Here is a 20,551-nt window from a genome sequence, read left to right as displayed (position 1 = left end):
CGGCAGAGCTCCCCTTGTCCAGGGAAACTGGGGCAAAGCAAACCAGGGCTCCTTCTCTGAGTGTTTCTGCCACAGCAGCATCCCAAAGATACAGGCACAGGATGAGCACAGAGCACTGTGCTGTCCGAGGGGGCTTCAGGTGGCTCCCTGGGACACCTACAATGCAAAAAAAAAAACCCATCCATGGTTAAAAACCTGTTCTGGGCCATGAGAAGCACCATTTGGGACTTTTTAAAAATCTAGAAGCAGACTTGGGGCACAACCTTTGAAAGAGAGAAAAGCCCTCACCATCTGGCCATGCGGCCAGGGATTACGTGGAACCCATGGATGCAGTGTTTGGTGTCAGACCCCAACGGCCCCGGCTCTCCCCATCCTTACCCACACGATCCTCTTTCCCCCAGGCTGGGGAAGAGGGATCAGTCCCCTGGCACCCGCACACCAGCCCGTGCCAGGATCCTGGCCCCACGTAGGGACTCCAGTCCTATGCTGGGATCCCTGTCCCATGGATGGACCCCAGTCCCATACCAGGATTCTTGTACCATGCTGGAATTCCTGTCCGTTGCAGGATCTTTGTACTCTGCCAGGATCCCTGTCCTGCATCCAAATCCTTGTACCATGCCGGGATCCCTGTCCCATGCCAGAATCCTTGTACCACGTCAGGATGCCTGTCCCATGCCGGGATGCCTGTCCCATGCCACAATCCTTGTATCATGCTGGAATCCCTGTACCACGGATGGACCCCAGTCCCATGCTGGGATCCCTGTCCTATGCAGGGTCTCCAGTCCCATTCCAGGACGCTGATCCTACGCCAGGATCCCTGCCCTATGCTGGGACCCACATCTCATGATGGGGTCCCTGCCCTGTGCCAGGACAAGCGATGTTGTGCTGCGAGGCCCCACAGCAGGGGGAAATGAGCCTGATCTTGCTAGGTACAAGCCCAGCCCATGGTGCCCTGCAAGGACGGCTCTGCTCCAGGTGACACAGCCACTGCCCGCAGGGAAGGGGATGTCCACACCGTTTTGGAGACAGGTCACTATTTACAGGCACGCTCCCCATGGGGACCAACGCAGCAGGGTGTCCTGCGGAGCTGGGAAATGGAAAGTTTACAGCAAATTATATATATATATATGTATATATATATATCAGAAAAAGGGAGAAAAATCTGTCTCCTCAGCAGGAAATACAGCCTCAGGGCAGGTATTTTCCAGGCAGAAGAGACAGCGGCTGGTCAGTGCCTCCAAGTGCAGCACAGCTGCAGGGATGCTCCCAAAAATCACAAGGATGGAAGGGTCCAGCAGCTGGTCCCAGCTCCCACGCACTGGTTTGTGGTCTGCAGACCCCATCACCTGGCTGGGAACGGACCTCTCCCCCTTCCCAGCTGCACCCCCAAGCCCAGGAGTCTGGGGCTGATCCCAGTTTAATTTCATGCTGGAATAAAGCAGAATTAAAAGGGGAAAGTCAGGACGTTTCATTTTGGCTTGTCCTCAAAGAAAACGTTTTGATTTTTCATTTCCAAATGACATTTTCACGGAGCTGAAGGAGTGAAAATTACACTTTTGAGCACTTTTCCTTGCATGAGACAAGCAGGTTTTCTTTAAGTTTTTTTTTAGGGGGGGGTGGGGGGTGGGGGTGGGAACACTACTGCAAACCGGCTCAAAAGCTGCCAGCCAGTGCAGGGCAGACAGCTCTGCCCGGGGGCTGGCAAGAAGGGTGCTTTACGAGATGGAATGACTTTAAACTAGAAGAGGGCAGATGGAGATCAGAGCTGAGGGAGAAATCCTTCCCTGTGAGGGCGGCGAGGCGCCGGCACGGGCTGCCCAGAGCAGCTGTGGGTGCCCCAGCCCTGGCAGTGCCCAAGGCCAGGCTGGACGGGGCTGGGAGCCAGCGGGGCTGGGGGAAGGGGGCCCTGCGCGTGGCAGGGGTGGGACTGGGGGGGTCTTTAAGGGCCCTTCCAACCCAAACCATTCTGGGATTCTGCAGGGATCCATGACTCTGCAGCCAGATGGAGCACGGGATTGCTCTGGGAAGAGCTGTGCTTGCAACCAGAGACAGTTTAAAGGGAATTTATGTGCCTTTAAAGTCAACAAGGGGAAACTCATGCTTCCCACCCCCACGTGTTGCAAAGCAGAGGCCACGGCAGGGAAGGGCATCCCAAGGAGTGCACAGCATCCTGCACATCCCGGCCAGAGCAGCTGCTGGGATGCAGAGCCGGGCGCTGTGCAGGGTCCAGCTGCTGGGATCCGTGCACGGAGGTTTGCTGACATCTACAGGGCGTTTCACGGAGACAAGGCCATGGCGTCAGGAGGGCTCCACAGTTTCTTTTCCAATGAAGAAATGCGCACGAAGGTATGCAACAGCTGAGGTCATTAATAACTCATCACAAATACACCTGCATGGTGGAGCCACCTCTGAACACTCACCTCGATCACTGGCAGCTCTGCTTTGGTCACTGTCACGAGCCAGGGGGTCCTTTTCATTTTTAAGCATCCTTGAGGCATCACCACATGCTCTGCCTGGTGCCAGGGATGTCCCCCTACAGCAGATTCACCCACATTTTCCACGATGGACCCTCGGGGCAGCGTTACCCAATGGCCAAGAGCACTCAGCTGTCCCTGTGGCACAGGGTGCTGGGTGGCACTGGTGGCACCTTCACACTGGTGCCTGATCTTGGTTTCCTGGCCCAGAAACAGCCTGACCTAGGATCAAGGGTGAGGGGCACTAAGCTGCCTCCTGCACAGGGCAGAACAATAAAACCAGTCCCAAAACGACCCCCAGGGAGATAGCCAGGCTTTCACTCCAGGGGCTTTTCCACTAGAAATCCCAGAGGGAGTCCACAACCACACACCAGCACTGGAGCCTGGTGCTGGATACTGACTGGCCCCAGCGGGTTTGGGCCTCCCCTCGCTCCATGGGATGTCTGTCTCCTTGGTGGCCCCTCCGAGGCTGACAAGCACCAGCCCAAGTGGAGCATGGAACCGGGATGGCTGCAAACACCAGGAACAGGCAAGCCAAGGGAGAGGGGGGGCAGCTGGGGATGGAGGGCTTTAAGCAGCCATTTGCGCATGAAAGCTGGAGGAATGAGAGGGCGTTTCACCAGATGTTTGCCCTTAGTCCATCATCTGGAAGCAGGAAAGGGGCTCTTGCAGGTGGAAAGCCCGTCAGATGTCCTCACCACATGCAACCAGTAGCAGCAGATCCTGCCACAGGGACAACCGTTGATTAGTCTGTATTTAGGATGGCTGGGACTGATCTTGTCCTGCATGGGGACCCGGTCTAACTGGTGACAATCTGAGATGGCAGCTCCAGCCACCAAGGCTCCAGCAGGCATGAGGGCAGAAATGCCACCTGCCTCGAAGGCAGGCTGCTGGCTCTCCTCACCCCAGCAGCTCTTTTCAACAAGCTTTTAAAAGCAGCAGGATGTGTGCATTAACAGGAATAGCTCTTTTTATCACAGGCAAACTCTTCCATAAATATCGTTGTCAAAGCTGTATACACCATATGTTTTACCTCAGGACAAAACCACTTCTGAATCAAACACAGAGGATTCAGGAGCCCACATGAGGAGGCCTGGCTAAGGCACCCATCCTGCAAGATCTCCAGGAGCCACAGCAAAGCCTTCCAGGGAAGACGCAAGGTCAGCTCTACAGCATCCCACCTGCTCACTCCTTGCAGCAGCACGGCGCAGGCATCACCCCAGGTTGCCCCATCCATGGCACAGCTCCCGCCCAGGAGTTGTGCTGGACCTGCTGTAGCTACAGCTTGGCCACCTCAAACTTACGTGCACTGAAACACCCGCTGCTCCCCGTCCCGGGGAAGTGAAGGGGACAGGGACCAGCAAACTGGTCTGAAGTCCTCACAGACATGAGAGAGATGAAGTGAGCTGCCTCCTCCCAGTCCTCTGCAGAACAAGTGACAACTCTTCTGCTGCAGGACTCTTTTATTATGAAAAGATTTGTTAACAACAAACTTCGTTGATTATAAAACATATAGATGAGTGTTACACGCTGCACAGCCTGGAGGGTTGGGAAACTTCAGGGAACAAAACAAACCCCACTTTAACCTCTGCTGGAAGTGGAGCAGCTCGGACAGGTCCTGAGCCACACAGCCCCTTGCCGCAGTTATTCTGCATGTGCTGGATCTGACCATGGGTGCTCACAAATACTCACAGCCAGCTCTCCGGAGCGAGAGACCTCATTGCTCCCCACACAGCAGTTACACCAGCTGTTCTGCAGAAAGAAGCAGCTTCACAAAGGCATCTCCGTGCCAGAACAGGAGCATCGGTGGCCTGTTGAATGGCTATGATTCCCTAAGGGATGCTGTTGGCTCCGTGGGCATCTTCTTGCAAGAGGAGAGTGAGCCTGAATTTACCTTCTCTGGCACCAGCCCTTTTGCGCACATCTTCCTTGCTCTGAGTCCTGGCAGCCTAGGTTGAAGCTAACATGGGCGTCTGTCCTGTTTCCATCGTGCCCCGTGGTCCCAAAAAGCTGTCTGCGAAGTGTTCCTCAACGGCCAGTCATAGTCCAAGAAAGGACAGCCAGGCTCCTTGGATGTGCCCCTCTCCTTCAGGCATGGTAGTATTTGTGGGCTTCTGGCAAAACACTGGTGAGCAGCACATCCCAACAAGGTGCCTCGACCCCAGAGCAATGGGATCGGCGCTGCTGGCAGAGGCAGATCTGCAGAGCCCGCGCCCGAGGCTGCCAGATGGACCTCCTCAGTCCGAGTCGCTTCCCTCCTGCTTTGCTGACCCGACAGCGGACGCCAGATCCTCCTCCTGCCCTTTCAACCGCTCTCCTGCAAGCAAGACGCAGCAGTGGCTTAATGGTAAACCAGCAGTACTGGGGAGCCTACCCAGCGGAGAACCTGAACTGCAGCCCCCAAGCCCCCAGATCATCATTCCCCACTGCACAAGCCAAGCGTGCGTGTGGCTTCAGGGAAGCTACTTGGGACCGACAGGTTCACAGATCCTTCTGGGGTCTGCCAGTCCCTCCCTGGCCCAACAGCAAGGCATGGAGCTCCCAGCCAGGATGTGTAATCCCTCTGGAACAACTGGTGGCCCCATAAGCCATCCCTGCGGCACCAGAACTCACGTATCAATTCAGCGATGGCTCTCTGCGTCCTCTTCTCCAGCTTCTCCAGTTTCTTGGCTACATCTCGTTTCAAATCCCTGGAGGAGAGCAACAGTGTCAGAACAAATCCTCACCCCAGGCAGGTGGGAACACAGGGGCCACGTTACGCCTTTCCCAGTGGAAGGGAAAGTCCTTCTCTCTCCTGTGAGCACCACAGAGCACTGTCTGTGTCTGTTACCAGGGCAGCTTATGGGCAAACCAACCTAATCCCCAGACCATCCCTCATCACTGAGGCCACCACAGTGACAAGCACCCCAAAAGGATCAGTGGGCTCAGCGTAAGCAGGAAAAGAGAAGACAGACCCTTGGCTTCCTTAACAGCAGGGCTGGGTTTCCCATTTCTAGCATTTTTAACTCAACCTGGACAACCTCGAGATGATGGTAACCCACCACTGATGCCACCACCCCTTTCCCAGGAGCTTGCTGCAGGCACTCACCAGTCTGGCTTCCTTGGGGCCAGGTTTGCCAGATCCTAGGGAGGAAGAGGAGACACCCAGTGAGAGCTGCAGGCAAGGTTCCAGCCTGGGCGCCAACAGATGCAGCCGGCACAGCGTGGCTCTGAATATACCTACCACCTCGTCGATGATGGGCTCCGGCTTGGCAGCCTCCAGCTGGTCCTTCACCTTGTCTTCCACTAGATGGAGGAATAGGATTAGCATCAGCGCAGGGCGCAGCGGCAGGACACCCAGGGGACAAGGCACAGGGAAACCCACCAGAGCTCTGGGCTCGGTTCACAAAAGCTTTTATAAAAGCACATTTGAACGTCTTTGCCTTAAGAGCACAGTACATACAAGCAGGTACACAAGTCCCACCACCACTCAAACCCTTTCAGTTTCACCACTCAAACCCTAAAAATCATCTGAAAACGATGCAAACCCAACATCCTTTAAACGCCACAAACAGCAGCAAGAAGTCTGCTGGGTTCCAGTCTTCTTTTCAGGGTATCAGCTGCTCCGCAGGTGTTTAAACGGGAATTTGACTCACTGTGACTCATTTACAAGGCCACCACCTGAGACACCTCGGAGGAATCAAGCTCCAGCTCAGACTTTACGTAAAAGTCTGCAGATACTGGGGATAACGGCAAAGCGAGTGTGGAAAACAGCCCTCCATCCTTCAACCTGGGCATCTGTGCAAGGAGGGAGTGCAAACACCCAGGAGCACATCCCTGAGGGGTGAATCCTGCTCCAGCAAACAATTGTGCGCATTAACATGAATCCACACCAAGTCCCAGCTCCTCTGATCCCCTCCTTCCCCAGTCCTGGCACAAAATGCCCGAGGACAGACAAGTTGGTTACTCCAGACATGGGAACCCCAGCTGATGGGCACTGCAGCCCCAAAGAAGGGCTTGAGTTTTACTGAAAACAGTCAAAATTGCTGTTCCCAATTCCAAACCACACGCCAGGCAAGAGTCAGGGGAAGTTTTAAACTTTTACAAAAGGATAAAGAAGGCGCAATGTCAGCATTCCTACCTACCAGATCTCTGCCGTGCTCCCAAAGGCAGTCCTTTTATTCAGGGCATTTTTAGAGAGACCTATTCCAGGAGGACTCAATATTTCAAGATCAAGGGAACTTCTACCCTTTGTCTCCCTCTCAAGAGATGCACGGAGGTTCAGTGCTAGGAAATAGCAGACTGAACGCCCTGGACTCATGACTAATATTTGTTTAAAGGTAATTCAAACAAAAAACAATCTGAATCCTCCAGCAAGAGCTTGGATCCTCTGAGCATCAGCCCTCTGGTTTGGGGCTGGACTCCGTGTGCTCAGACACACACCCCACTTGTGCAACACAGGGCGTGCAATCCCCGCAGGCGAGAGGATGATGAAGCAACGGGGGCCACAAGCATCACCCAGCAGCAGCGGGAGCTCCCACCACAGCTGCTCAGACAGGCCAGCACCCTCCAGGGCTGCAGACACTCATCTCCTAGGTCCTAAACACCTCACACCAGCAAGCTGCTACCAGAAGGCATCCCAGTGGATTTCCACCTTGGGCTGGAGCAAGCAGGGCCACAAAAGTCTCCAAGCCACCAGATTTTCAGAAAGGAAAGGTATAACCCACCCACTTCGCAGCACGCTGGCTGGATGCAATGTCCCGCACCATTTTATTTGTCTTCACAACCACAAGTGCTGCCTTATTCTCTCTGGGAACATCACTCGGGAGGGAAGCTCGCCAGCAGAAGGGGATAGGATGTCCTGTTAGAGTGAGGCTCATTACAGCAGCCAGTGAATCCCTGCAAAGGGCTCGGCATGATCTCCTTGTCTGCAAGCCTCCAGAACAGAGCAAAGCAGCAGGGGCCTCACCACAGGCACCAGCACCACCATTGGCAATGCTTCTGCTCTCATGCTCCCTCGTTTCACCTCCCACACTCCTGCTTGCACGCACCTGAGGCTGGCTTGGCCTGGGGCACCTTCCTCTTCTTCAGCTCCTCATCTTCAGGCTCATAGTTTCGCAGTTTGAGCTCCCTGGGGAAGAAAGGGAAGAACACAGAGCAGTGAGAGACGTCCGTCCTGCCCTGGACCATGTGCTCTCACTAGCAAGGGGCAAGTCTGCGTCAGCAGCCGCTGGCAGCGGCCAGGGGCCAGCAGCAACCCACACAAGGCAGCAAAGGCAGGGTCAGCCGGGAGCTCGGCAGATAAAGGCAATGCCTGGGCAAGGCAAGCAGAGGCAGCTGGTAATGGACCAAGCTGTCCTGCAAATCTCTGACCTTCAGCCCAGCTCCCTTATAGGTCTCAACCCAGGGATAGACTCAGGTCGGAAACACCAGAGAAGATCCACAACCAGGGAAAAAAACGATCCCATGGAAAGGACAGGGACTATTTAGGGTACAAGGTGGTTACCCAGTTACTAGAAATGCTTCTGGAAGTGCTACAAACAGGGGTGCAGGTCAGCCAAGCAGTGCAAATAAGGGGAGCAAATTCAGGTTCCTGAGCAAGCAGGCGATGCAGCTGGCAGTGACAGGGACGATGATATCCCAACGACATCCAGAAGTCCACCCATCCTTCCACCTCCCTCCAGGAGAGCTCAAGAGTCAGCAGACAGCCCTCTCCCCCGTGCACACACCTCCCTGATATTTGGATGCTAATTCTCTCCTTCTTCAAGGCTGTTCTTTTTACACCTCTCCCAAACAATTTGGGCCTCAAACTTAGGGCCATTAGACAACCTCAGTCACGTGCACCCCCAAGCTGACTGCTCACTGAGGGCAAACCCTGCCCACTTCAAGCAGAGGCATTTCCAAAACCAGAGCCCTGAAAATCAAGCTGGCAGGACCCCATCCCACCTCCAGCTGCTTACGCACGCCTACAATGCGCTCTGCAGGCTGCTGGATCTATATAACAGTACACTAGCCCACAGGGCAAATTAAGTAGATTAAACTCATTTAACACTGTCGATGGGTTTAATTAGTTTAAATAGAAACTGAGGCACTTTGCTGCCCAGCAATGCTGCTGCCCCAGCTGTCAGCAAAGCCCTCGGCAGCGGTAAGGACAGCAAAGGAGGACACAGAGAGCCCTGACATGAATGCAGGGGAGGACACTTGTATCAGGCAGGAAAATCAGCAGTTCGATATTACCAGTTTTCCTCCCAGCAGACAGCTGATACCGGGGGCCAATTCCCTGCCAGACTTTACTGATGGAGAACTAAGTGAGATACAACCCAATCCAAGGGCTTACAGTCAAAGCAAAGAGAGGCAAAATAAAGGGTGTAGAAGCTACAGTCCAAAGAGAGGTGAGAAGAGAAAGGTCAGCAGTCAGATGGCCACATTTATCTGGAAAGCACAAAAAAACCAACCCTGGAGGTCCCTGGAGCACAGCAGGAAGGTCCTACCCTTCCCACACCATCCCATCCCCTCTCTGGCAGCTGAATCCTCTTGCAAAGAGTCCGACCCACACCACGGCTGGTGCCATGGAGGTGGTGGGAACACTTGGTTGGAGCTTAGCAAGATCAACAGAGATAAATGCTACCAGCAGACGGGAAACCAGGGCCCAGGCAGACTAGTAGACTCGCAAACGTTTCTCATGTAATCAAGCCCAGGTCCCCCAGCCTTTACATCAGTGCAACACCATGAAACAGGAACAACTTTCCCCAGCGCTGGGAGAAAGGATGCTTCACAGAAATACTGGAGAGATTAGCATATAGCTGCAATACCTCCCCAAGATAAGAGCACCTTCACCCCAAAAAGACAAGCTGCTGTGAGCGGTTTTATGTGTATTTTTACACACGCATGCCCTGAGAGAAGGGATTTATTAAATTAACCTGTACTGATCACCATCAATCCCCAGCCAGAAAGGCAGATCTTTTCAGGAAGGCCGAACTTGGAAGATCAACTTTTTTTTTTTTTTTTTTTTGCAATGGAGATACCATCTTAAGGTACACAGAAATCACCGTTATTCCATGGTTTTATGGACATCTCCACTTAGCAGGATTTTCTTGCTAACCTGGGAGGCCAGGGGAGGATGAGGAGCAGCTAATTCATTCAGGAGGTAACAGGACATCAGGCTGTGATGTCTAACATCTGGCCACAGGCTGGGTCACGCTTGCTGGAGAGAATTTATCTGACAAAGTGGCAGACCCTGCAGAATGCAAACTTTCAATATCTCCCAGGCTTTCTGGTCTCCTTAGCTCACATTTACGATTTACTTGCAGCTGAAAGGGAACCAAACACAGACTCCCTAGGGTCAGATCACCTAAAACAAGAGAGCTATGAGCTAAGCAAGCTGTTTCTTTTGGTCCAGCAAGATGTTAACATTTCAACTCGACAAACAATATTTTAAAATCATACTTTTGCACATGCAACAGAAGCACAGCTGCTCAGCCACAGCCAAACCAGCACAGAGCCGAGAGATCATCTTTTTGCAGCAGAAGCTCCCAGATCCCACATTTCAAAGGGAACACACCCCAGAGGTCTGGTTCCTGCTACAACGGTGTCCAGCCCTTCAGTAAATTGCTGCAGGACTTCAGCACCACTTGGGGAACACACAAGGAAGAGGAACTGGAGTTTAAACCTGCTCCCTGACATTCTTCCCACCCAGAAAGCCCATCTCAGCTTGCAAAGAAAAGCCTTGCAGCCCAGCACTGCTTGCTGGAGGTTTCTCCACAAGATTAAAAAAATAAAACCACAAGGCACAACTTGGCAGGTTCTGCCACAGATGGGACAAGCAGCGGCGCGGGTCTGGCAGAAGGGGAAGCAGCCAGTGTGCTGGGGTGAAGAGAAAGGCTGTGGGGCTGCGCCCGGTGCCAGTGCTTTCAGATCCTTATTAAACCCATGCACAATCGAAAGCACCAGGAGAAAACAAACAAAAATTGATCCCTTTAATTAACTGTGCAAGGTGAGAGCAGCTCTCACACCTGCCTCCGTGCTCAGTGTTCCCTGCAGCCACATCCTCGGGGGGCTTGGGGATTTCAGCATGCACCAGCCCCAGCAATGCCAGCCTCACCAGGAGCCAAAGACTTGTCTCCTCCTCCTTCTATGCATGAGTACATCTGTGAAGGCAGAGGGATGAGGAACAGGGCAGTGCTACCTCAAGTAACTTAAAAGCAGGCACAGGTGAAAAAATTGTATCTAAATTTAGAAGAAGTTGCTGGTCTTCCACAGAAACGGGTTAAATAAAGTTCAGATGCAAGCGGTTCCTCTAAGTGCTGCATTCCAGAAAGACAGCCCAGTGCACAAGTGACAAATTATCCAAGTCACCACGAAAACAAAAAAAGAAAAAAAAAATAAACCCAGAGCTAACGACAGGCTCTGCAGCAGAATCAGATGTAGAAGTCAGGTTAGGGAGTGCAGGTCTCGGGGGCAGAGGGCATGTTACGGGGATGCACCAGCACTAACGTGAGTGCTCATTGGAAAGGACTGAGCACCCAGACAAGAGCAGGGTTTGAACCACTTGGCTTCAAGATGGGATCAAGCTTGTAGGTTTTATCAGCACCTCCTAAGTGATGGATGTGCCCAGCCCAGAAGACCCTTGAGCACCTTGTGCAGTGTTTCCCAGTCTGTATCAGCCTGACCAAGGGAATTGCAGCCATCAATCCTAACACAGACTGAATTTCACAACCTCCTTTTTTCTGTGCACTTCACTTTCCTGACCAGCTCATCCCCTTGCAGGCAGCTTTGACATCTGAGGGCACCACCTCCTGCTGCAGCCTTCCTGGAGGCTTCCCTACAGCTGGGCTGGCTCAAAAGCAAGGTCTGTGTATCTCCAGGCTGCCTCACTGCCCACACTGAACTTTTCAGCAACGAGGATACACACAGAGACAACCTGTGTCTGCTCTGACTCAGAAACTAACATAACTTCCACATCCCGCACGCACACCGCGTTAGTCAAGGCTCTCCTCGCACGCTCTCTTGCAGGAGGACAGGGACATCCCGAACACAGAGGTCCAGAGCTGTTGTTTGGTCAAGAGGACAAAGCTGTTGCCTTCATTCCTGGATTCCTCATCCAAGGCAGAAAAGGAGCAAGCAACAAGCAGAGGCAGAGACCCATCAGCACCCACCCTCCAAGGAAAAGAGGAGCAAACTCTTTTCGCTGGGAGAGGGCTGCTCCTGCTCAAATAGCTGAGCGTGTCAGAGCACATCCTCCTGCCTAAGCGCCTGCGAAAGACACTCAAGGAATGCCAAAAAACCAAACGCCTCTATTAACACTACGATCCCCCAAAACCTGCCGAGGCAGCTGGTTTCTCAGGACATGCTTCTCGGGGGAGGCACGGGTGGGGAGACACGTACCCCCGGGTGTTGCAGGAGGAGGGCTGCAAGAGAAGCTCTTCAAATGCAGGCAGGTACCACGAGGTTGTCTGGCCTCCCACACTACTTCACCGGGCAGCTGAGCACTTTCCAGGCAGACAGGAGCAACTTCGGCATCAGTAAACACAACCGGGACAAAACCCACACTCGCTCTGTGGCGTGGGACCCAGGCTGGTGACACAGCACCAGGAGCTGGCCGATGTGCAACCCTGACTCTGCCTGCATTGCGCAGCCACGCTCTGCACGCTGGCACAAGATCATACTCTGCTCTTACAGGGTTTCTCCGGCTTCTTCAGCTGGTGATGGGGCCAAAACAATCTGCCATCCTTGAGGCTCAAGCCAAAAAAGAAGCCCTGAAGGTACATTGGTAGCACATGGACATCCACAGGACCTCAACATCTCCCTAGCCAGCCTCAAAACAGTGCCAAGCATGGCTTTGCTGAAGCTCTGCAATTCGATAACCACATGCAGATTCGCTGTCTCAGCTCAGAGCCAGCAGGTCTGTGAACAAAATGATGCTCTGGGTAAGCTCGGGGTTACGTACAGCCTTGCCCCCACACCACACCAAGAGCTCTCCCACAGGCAGGTCAGATGGAGGTCTAAGCACCCAAAAATCAACACCCAAGGTGCTGTGGTTTGGTTACAGCATGGATGCATTCCCAGCAACAATTACCAAAAGAGTGGATGGCTGGGAAGATGCTGGGAACTCCTAGCCAAGGGTTGGGTAGGAGGGACCAGGGTTTCACCTTTGGCTGCTCAGCCTTGCACCCTGCTGCTGGGATCAGGCAGAGGGACACCAGCCTGTCCAAGGCAAAGCCAGGATCACCAGGCACCTGCTTAACACATCCAACAGCCTCTGTTAGGAGGGTGCAGCCAGGCTTCGGACCAGCTGAAGCTCCATGGAGCTCTCCCTACGAAAATAGATCCCAGGTACCTCCTCCAGAGACAGGCACAGCTCTAACCAGAGGGAAGGTCCACAACATCCTCACAGCTCTGGAGGGGAGAAGGCAGAGCACCAGAATGGAGACAAGCATCTTCAAGATGGAGCCCAGATCCTGCCAGCTCCTAAATCTCCCCAGCCAGTACCCCACTGGCTATCAGCCAGGTGGATTCAGCCATCAAAACTCCTGTTCTCCCTTCTCCAGCACCAAGCAAAAGGTGCGCCACTGCACAGCCTTGCCCATGCCCAATTCCTCCCGCCATGGGCCAAGCACTTCCCAATGGAGGAGGGGACACGCTCTGTGCCGGGAGAGGCGAGCTGGTGATGGAGTCTGACTGCTGGCCCAGCGTCCATCAGGACAAGCCACCAGTGGTAACAGGTTCAGCTGTCCCCACAGATGTCGATCAAATAAATACACCATGTGTACCAAGCTCAGCCTACATGCAAACACTGCTGCCTCTCATATTTCATTACAGTTTTTTAATTCTTTTAATATTCTTTTTAAACTCTTCATTAAGCCCTCCATGCTTCAGGATGTACAGAAGCACATCCACATAGCAGTTATCCTTGCTACTGCCCTGGCTGTCCTGCCAAGCTAAAGCCAACACTGAACAGACACGCTGCTGTACTTTTTTGTGCAGAGATTAAAAAAAAAGTGGGTTTGACCTGCCCCATGACATTCTTCCCACAGTGAGGGGAGAGATCGGTTTCCCAACCCCTGCCTCCCCCAGCTCCTCCCAGAAATTCATCTCTGCAAGCGGCACAGCACGGAGCTGTAATTTTAAAGGATGACTAAGTGTCGAAACACCAGCAGCTGATTAACAGCAGCTCACTGAAGCTTAATTTCTAGTTAAGTTGAAGATTTTTTTTTCCCTCCCTATCCAAGCCCTACCTTGTATTTTTATTTATACTTTCAAGAGCCCTGAGGAGCTCCGCTTGCAGAACTGCAGCCCAGCTTTACATTTCAACTCCTCTCTGCTCCCTGAGAGGCAGCAATGCCAGCCCAAGTCAGCCACGGCTTTACACAGCACTCGATCTGCAGATTCCTGAGCCCCAAACCAAATGCTCTTCCCTGCAGGAATGGGGTGGAAGGGCCAAAGTCCACCCACACCCTGTTCCTTGCGAAGGTGGATTGCAGGCCGAAGGCGGATTGCAGGCCGCGCCACAGTAGAAGGTGTTTCCTGGTCAGTGGGCTAAGCAGAACTGCTTAAATAATAACAGCAACGCAAGCTCTTCACAATTACAAATAAAAACTCCCCTGAGAGCTCAGATCAGAGATAGCCTGAGCTGAAATTGCTGCGAGTGTATCAGGGTTTCACGGAGGGCTTGGTCAGCACTTGTTCATGCAGTGGTAGCTTGCAATGTAACAGATAAAAACAAGGAAACAAAAAAAAATTTGAAAGAAAAAAGAGGGGGCGGGGAGATTTGAGTCTATCAGAAAAATAAACAGAAAGCTGCCAAAAGGCGTGTCATCACAGAGGCAGCAAGAAAATATTAGTAAAGGCAGTGCCTGGCAGTTCTGTCCCTCCTAGAGTATGAAGGACGGTCTTGGGTGCAGGCTGGCACAGCAGGTGCAGCTGCTGGGATGGAGGATGAACCAGCCTGCAACGAAAGCCCTGGGCTGCTGGTCACTTTTCAGGGCAGTCAGTACACCTAAACCCTGCATATAGGCCACAGGATTATTTATTTAACCACTAGATTTCCCCTGCCCACATCATGCTCTTGGTGGTTTTCAGCTTGAGAAGGCAGCACAGCTATTGAGGTGCTTGTTTAGGTGTGAGTGGTTTGCAGGGAAAGCAGGTTTCAGTTACCAGGGCCCATCATTTCTGAAATTCAGACTAAACACAAGCAGATTATCTCATCTTACCTTTTGCCACCAGCCAACAGGGCATTAGTGCCCACCAGTTCCCTTTTTCAAAGGGCTGAGAAAGTTCAGCTACACTATTGGGAAATAAAAATCTAAGACGAAATCTTAGTTAGTGGCTCACCAGTCCTCCAGATCCTGTTAAAAATGCACATCCAATTCCGGCAACAGAAAAAGGACATTCAAGAAGTAAAACAAGATCTAAGAATCATCTCAGCCAGATTTGTGATTCAAACATTTCCTGCAGACTGGATCTTGCTCTCATTTGCCTTGCAAAGTTACGCCTGGATCCCGACAAAACATGCTGTAGTTAGACAGGCAAAGAGCTACAGAATCCTGTGAGAAAATCCATCTGGAAAGCAAGTTTTTCACCCCAAAACCTGCCACCTCAAAGGCATCACCCCCACAGATTTCAAGAGAAGCCCTGTGCCCACATCTACAGAGAGTTTCATGCACCAGCACAAAGCTGGCTGGAGACAGGGGTTCCTACTCAGCACCTTTGCTCTTTGCATATAACCTCGATGAATTTTCAAGGGCATCACCCACAGGCAGGGGAAGGTTTTTTGCTGAACCCACCACAAGACGAGAGCTCACAAACAAGCACTCATGGAAAAAGTGATTTAGCAACTTGACAGCAGTGATGCTGAAGACCTGGTAAGAAACCACATCACCTCTGATATGATCCAGGCTGCTCAGTAGTGGTTAAAAAGCAGCAATCCCCAGCCTGAAAGTCAGTCAGAGTAGAAAAAAGATGGGGTTTTTTTAGAGATTTAGTGGACCAATTCATAATTCCCGTCTGGGAGCAGCACTGCACCACTGCTAGCCCAACGATGCCAGGTCATCACATGGTAAAGAAAGCCCAGGCATGACACTCCTCATCAGCAGGCCACCGCATAGCCACACAGCGTATCGAGTGGCAAGGCTGGAAAGCAAGAGGTGTTTATTCATTATTCATCATCATTTCCAAGATCTCTAGCTCGTGTTTCAGCTTCAGCCCAAACCTCGTGCCTCTTCCGGCACAAAATCCAGCCAAGGCACCTACAAACAAAGTTCAGCCTTGGTGGTGGTTCTCAAGAAGTGCTCCCAGCCCCAAACCCAGGCAGGCTGTTCTCAAGAAGGGATGCATTTTCTGCTGGGAGTTATTCCCAAGCAGCAGTGAGGATTTTGCTCTACTTTCTCGAACAGAGCACATGTGCTCATCTGCAGCATCTCCGATGCACACCTCCCACAGAGGAGGTTTCTAGCAGAAAAGCAACGAGAAAAGGTCACGTCCCACATCTTCAAATCAAATTTTATCCCCTGTCGTCTCCAAAAGAGACCTGATGGTGTTTTTAGCGGCAGGAAACCAGCTGCACAGTCAGCTGGTCCTGCCAGGAGCGACACCCTGCCTCAGTTAGTTGTGCGCTCACATTTTCTGGTGACAAGAGAGAACAGCGGTAGGCCACAGTTAAACAGCCACGTGTACCCTGCAGGCCTCCGTTCATGGGAAAAAAAAACCCAAGAAAATCCACACTTCAAACGACATACGTGCGGGGGACAGAGATGCAGCAATTCAAGGGAGCCTAAAGCAAGGCAGCCTAAATGCTCCCAGCGCCTCTGACGACACCACCTTCCCCTCGCCACCTCTAGGAACACTGCAAGTCAGCCCCAGGCTTTTCTTCTTTATTCCCCCATCTCAGATCACTTACACCATGAGATCAAATTCACACTAAAAAAAGGAATAAATTGCATGTTAGAAGCCAAGGAAAGATCCTAATTAGCAAACACGTGAGCGGCACCTGAACAATATGTACAAGAGAGACAAGTGGGAATAAATAAATAATTACTTGTGCTTGACAGTCTCTTCTTCATCATCTTCTCTGAGCTGCTTGTTCTCACGTTCACTGCTGTCCTTATTCTGAAAGAAAGAGAAGTTGTTTCTGTCAAGCCTCGACCTCTCTGGAAATGACAGGGAGCAAACAGCAGCCCAGAAACCCTCCCCGAGGGCACTGGGCAACCAGCAAGGCGCGCTTTGAAATTATTCTTAAATTACAACACCTTTAAATTAAGCCTGTTTTCCTTTTTCTCCCTTTAGTATTCTGCTTGTACAGATAGCATGATAAACAAATGTAAGACCAGGCAAGGAAAATTTAATTTTCCTCTCGGAGGCAATCACGCCACTCAGCGCTGATATCCCCCTTATTACCGGTAACTGCATCAATTCAGAGAGCGAACAGCAAGCTGCAATCAATAACAGAGCTCAGAAACCTCATCCCATGTTCAAATTACCACATCGCATTGAACAGCGGAGCAAAAGATCAGGGCACTGAGCAAAACAGAGGACAACCAGCAGCCAAGCACACCTTCACTGTGCCACTGTGGCAGGGACCTGAAGCTAAATCCCACGCTCCTGCATCCAGAAGAAAGGATGGATGTTACTGTGTTGGTTGAAGGGAACTACAGGCAGACAGAAGAGATGATAAAAGTTTAGGAAGTGGGCAAGCCCACGCTGGGCTAGCTCACAGCGCAGCAGATCACCTGCAGAAGTCCAGGGAGCACACATCAGAGCAGGCTTTGCACAGGTCCCTTTTATTTCTCCTAAGTAATCATAAAGGATGCTTTAAAAGGTTGCAAAACAATATGGCAGGAATCAAACGGCAATCAGCACGACAAAGAGTCTAACTTCAGCTCCAGAATCACCATGCAGTAATAGAAATCAAATTTCTCTTTAACAGGGTGTTACGGTATTGTAGAGGCTCATTTTGCATCATCCAGACACTGGTACTAATAGCTTATTAGTCAAGTTACCACAATTATATTTGTTACCCGAACAGGTACAGATATCAAACATTAACAATAACGAGCTGGAAAGGGTTTTGTTTGGTTCTCACACCAATTAACTAATTTAATTCAACCACTGAACAAAGTAGCTCTGCGGCAAACAGATCTGCCCATATTCTGCATATTTTGCAGAATATATTGTTATAGCAAGCACAGCGAATGAACGACTTCCTTGAAAGCTGTTGCTTTTCTGATTGAACACCCTCATCATCCTCCAAATAAAAAGCAAAACATGGCAGCCCTAGCAGATAGCAGATGAAATCTTTATTTCCTTGAGCCTGGCCAGTTCCAGGAGGAGTGCTATCCAAGTAAAGGGGTAATAAATACACAGCATTTGTAATATATGGCTAGAACTCACATTGCCACAAACACGGGGCCCGCTGTCCAACACTCATCTACCTTTCAGCAGGAACAGCTCAAAGACCAGGAAACGATTTTCAAGAAAAGTCCTTTCATTGCACCACAAAGGTTACCGGTCCTTTTCATGCAGTTCAAAGAGACGAAGCCCTTTAGGTCAGTCTCTTCAAAGTCTTTTTTTCAACCTGGAAGAGGTTCCCATCTTGCTTTGGAAAACTGCTTTGAAAAATTGATTATAACCAGAACATGACCAATATCACTTGCAGGTCAGAAATTACACTGATTAGTTACGTGCTGTATTAAAAACTTCGCTGGAGAGTTCAGACATCTAACAGCCAACGTCAGGATATTAAAATTATTTACCAGCTAAGCTTGTTCTTAACCTCTGAAAGGACAGAAAGGTCTTCCTAGCGAACAGCTCACTTACCACATGCATCTTGACTATACGAACTTTAAAACTCTGTTCTGCGACCTAGGTTAAAAATTAGATTACGTGCAAACAGGGAAGAAAGCCAGGAAATGGCTCAGTTCTGGTTCAGGCTCATCAGTCACTGGAGTTGCTCAGGTTCAGCTCCTGATCAAAGGGCAAGAAAAGATGGTCCTGTCTTTTTAGAAAGAAAACGAAAATAATAAAAATCATCCCTAAATCCTATATTTAGTTCAGTTTTAAATCTCTGTTTGCAATTGTATTTTTATAAGTCCACAGTAACCTTGTGATACTTGCACAGCTATTTCTTGTTCAATGAAGACCCTGAGCTTGGCTGGGTAGAGCACGCGCAGCCCGCTGTCACTTTCTGGTGTGAACTTTGGGCTAGGTAATATTTAGACACCCTTCAATCCACATTATTTAAAGTTGTGGGAAGAACCTTCTTGGACTCAAGTCCTTTCTCATTCCTTTCATCTTTTCATACTTTTAGCACACGCGCACAGAGTCTGCATTCCCCTCATTCTTGCTAGAATTTTATCCAGGAGGGTTACAAGCAGGTTCAGAAATCCTGAGGAGATATTTGGCAAAAATATTCGCATCAAGGCGTGGCTGTTTGTCCCAGTGCAAGCCTACACTCTTCGCAGCGCTGCAAATATTTCATTTCCCCGTGCACTGAAATAATTTAATATTGAAATCCTACCGCTCTTCTAGAGCTTGCCCAAAATTCCCAATTTCAATTTATTCCCCATTACCACCCAAATAATTTCTGAAGTCTTGGTGATATTTCTAGAAAAATTGAGCACACCACCAGCAAATGCAGCTGCGTACAACAAGTCCTGTAGTGCCTTCAACCTCAGGATTTCTTCTCCGCTACAGCTCTCCTCGTAGCATCCCGGCCAGCGTGGAGCAGGCGCGCTGCCCTTCGGCAACAAGAGAACAGGTGCAAGAGTCTCCCTGGGGATGTCCTGAGCTGGGAAGAATGAGATATGGTGCCTCTTGCAGTTCAGCAGAAGGGAACAGAGGCTAATAAGGATTGCAGCACAGTTCAAGGAGACTGCATAACTGCATGTAACCATTTCCAGCCTGTTTATCACTGACACGAAAGCCCTCTAAATTACGCTCCCTGCCATTATCTGCTGCTAATCAGGATCCACCAGCTACATCAGCGTGCAAATCGAACCCAAACAAGTTCTGAAATGGATGTCTGAAGTCAGGCTTCCCCCCCTCCCAGCCCTCAGCAAGAGAAATTAATGCTGGTTCCCTGTTTGCAAAACGGTCTGTAAACAAGATTTCGGTTTCATGAGCAGAGTGACAAAAACCCCCAGCTATGGTGCAGAGACGACGCATGGTGAAGAAGCCAGAAACTTCCAGCAGCTCTGCAAAGAGACAGCTGGTCACCCATTTTTATAAAAAAAAAAGGGGGGGGCTGGTTTCTAAAGCAATTATTTGATGGATGAAGCAAAGAAGGATCGCTGCTCTGCTTCTGACTGCTGAGCTCTTTGCTTGCATTTCCAGCCACACTGCACCTTCCCCCTGCACGCACTCCCTACCCACAGCTTACCACGAGGGCTTCCTGTGCTGCCTTCACGCGAGCTGAAAAAAGGCCAAGTTTTAAGATGACAGCAGCTTACTCTAGATGCTGCGTGGAGGGAGCCATCACGGGTTTCTAAATATACATATAAATTGCAGCTGATTCAAAGCACTTCTCAATGGGTTTATGCTGGAGCAGGCAGCAAGCGGGGCGGGCAGCTGGCAGTGCCCAGCCAGCCAGGCTTTGGAGAAGATCCCTCCTCTGTCTTCTGCACTTCTTCACCCAAAATGCTGGGGTTTCCTGCTGTATAAGAAAGCTGAATTTTCAATTACTCCAGCAGAAAGAGACAATTAAAGTGTCTGCAGCCCTAAAGACTGACTGCACAACAGCAGCGGGAGATGGAAAGCCAAGGACTGATTCAGTGGTTGCAGCAGCTTGATCTGTATTTCCCCTCAGACAGAGATCGTTTCTCCTCCATCAGCACCAGGGATACACCCTGTTGCTTGGCACTGCCCGTAGCTTTGGCTAGCGATAGAAAAGTTTTAGCAAGCTTTCCCTACACCCCCTGCACTCTCCAGGTAGTCACCCAGAGCATACCCTGAAATTATATTCAAAACTAACACCTTAGTCTGAGCAAACACAGCCAAGTTCTTAAGGGAATGCCTATCAGAAGTCCCTGGGGTACGAACAAAGAGCTGGGGCAGAGCTGAAACATCCTCACACGCAGGCACAGCATCATCTGCGGAAAGACTGTACG

The 20,551-nt window shown here is 50.9% G+C and overlaps 1 protein-coding gene across 2 annotated transcripts in view; it reads right to left on the bottom strand.

Annotated features, from left to right (window-relative positions):
• Positions 1–3,919: 3,919 nt before the first annotated feature.
• The window catches only part of CCDC12 (coiled-coil domain containing 12), a 40,137-nt gene continuing 23,505 nt past the window's right edge, over positions 3,920–20,551 (bottom strand). Inside the window, exons 2-7 of one of the 2 annotated variants that reach the window (XM_080385803.1) lie at positions 16,486–16,556; positions 7,505–7,584; positions 5,698–5,759; positions 5,563–5,597; positions 5,088–5,164; positions 3,920–4,791 (exon numbers count right to left, since the gene is read on the bottom strand). In XM_080385803.1, the coding sequence (XP_080241929.1) occupies positions 4,712–4,791; positions 5,088–5,164; positions 5,563–5,597; positions 5,698–5,759; positions 7,505–7,584; positions 16,486–16,556 (405 nt within the window). In that variant the 3' untranslated portion in view covers positions 3,920–4,711. The remainder of the gene's footprint in view (positions 4,792–5,087; positions 5,165–5,562; positions 5,598–5,697; positions 5,760–7,504; positions 7,585–16,485; positions 16,557–20,551) is intronic. The other variant, XM_080385802.1, reaches the window with a different exon arrangement.

This window comes from Falco punctatus (genome assembly GCF_963210335.1).
Source record: "Falco punctatus genome assembly, chromosome: 4".
In the NCBI taxonomy this organism is placed as follows: Eukaryota; Metazoa; Chordata; class Aves; order Falconiformes; family Falconidae; genus Falco; species Falco punctatus.
Note: the sequence above shows the minus strand (reverse complement) of the source record. Positions and strands in the feature narration are given on the sequence as shown.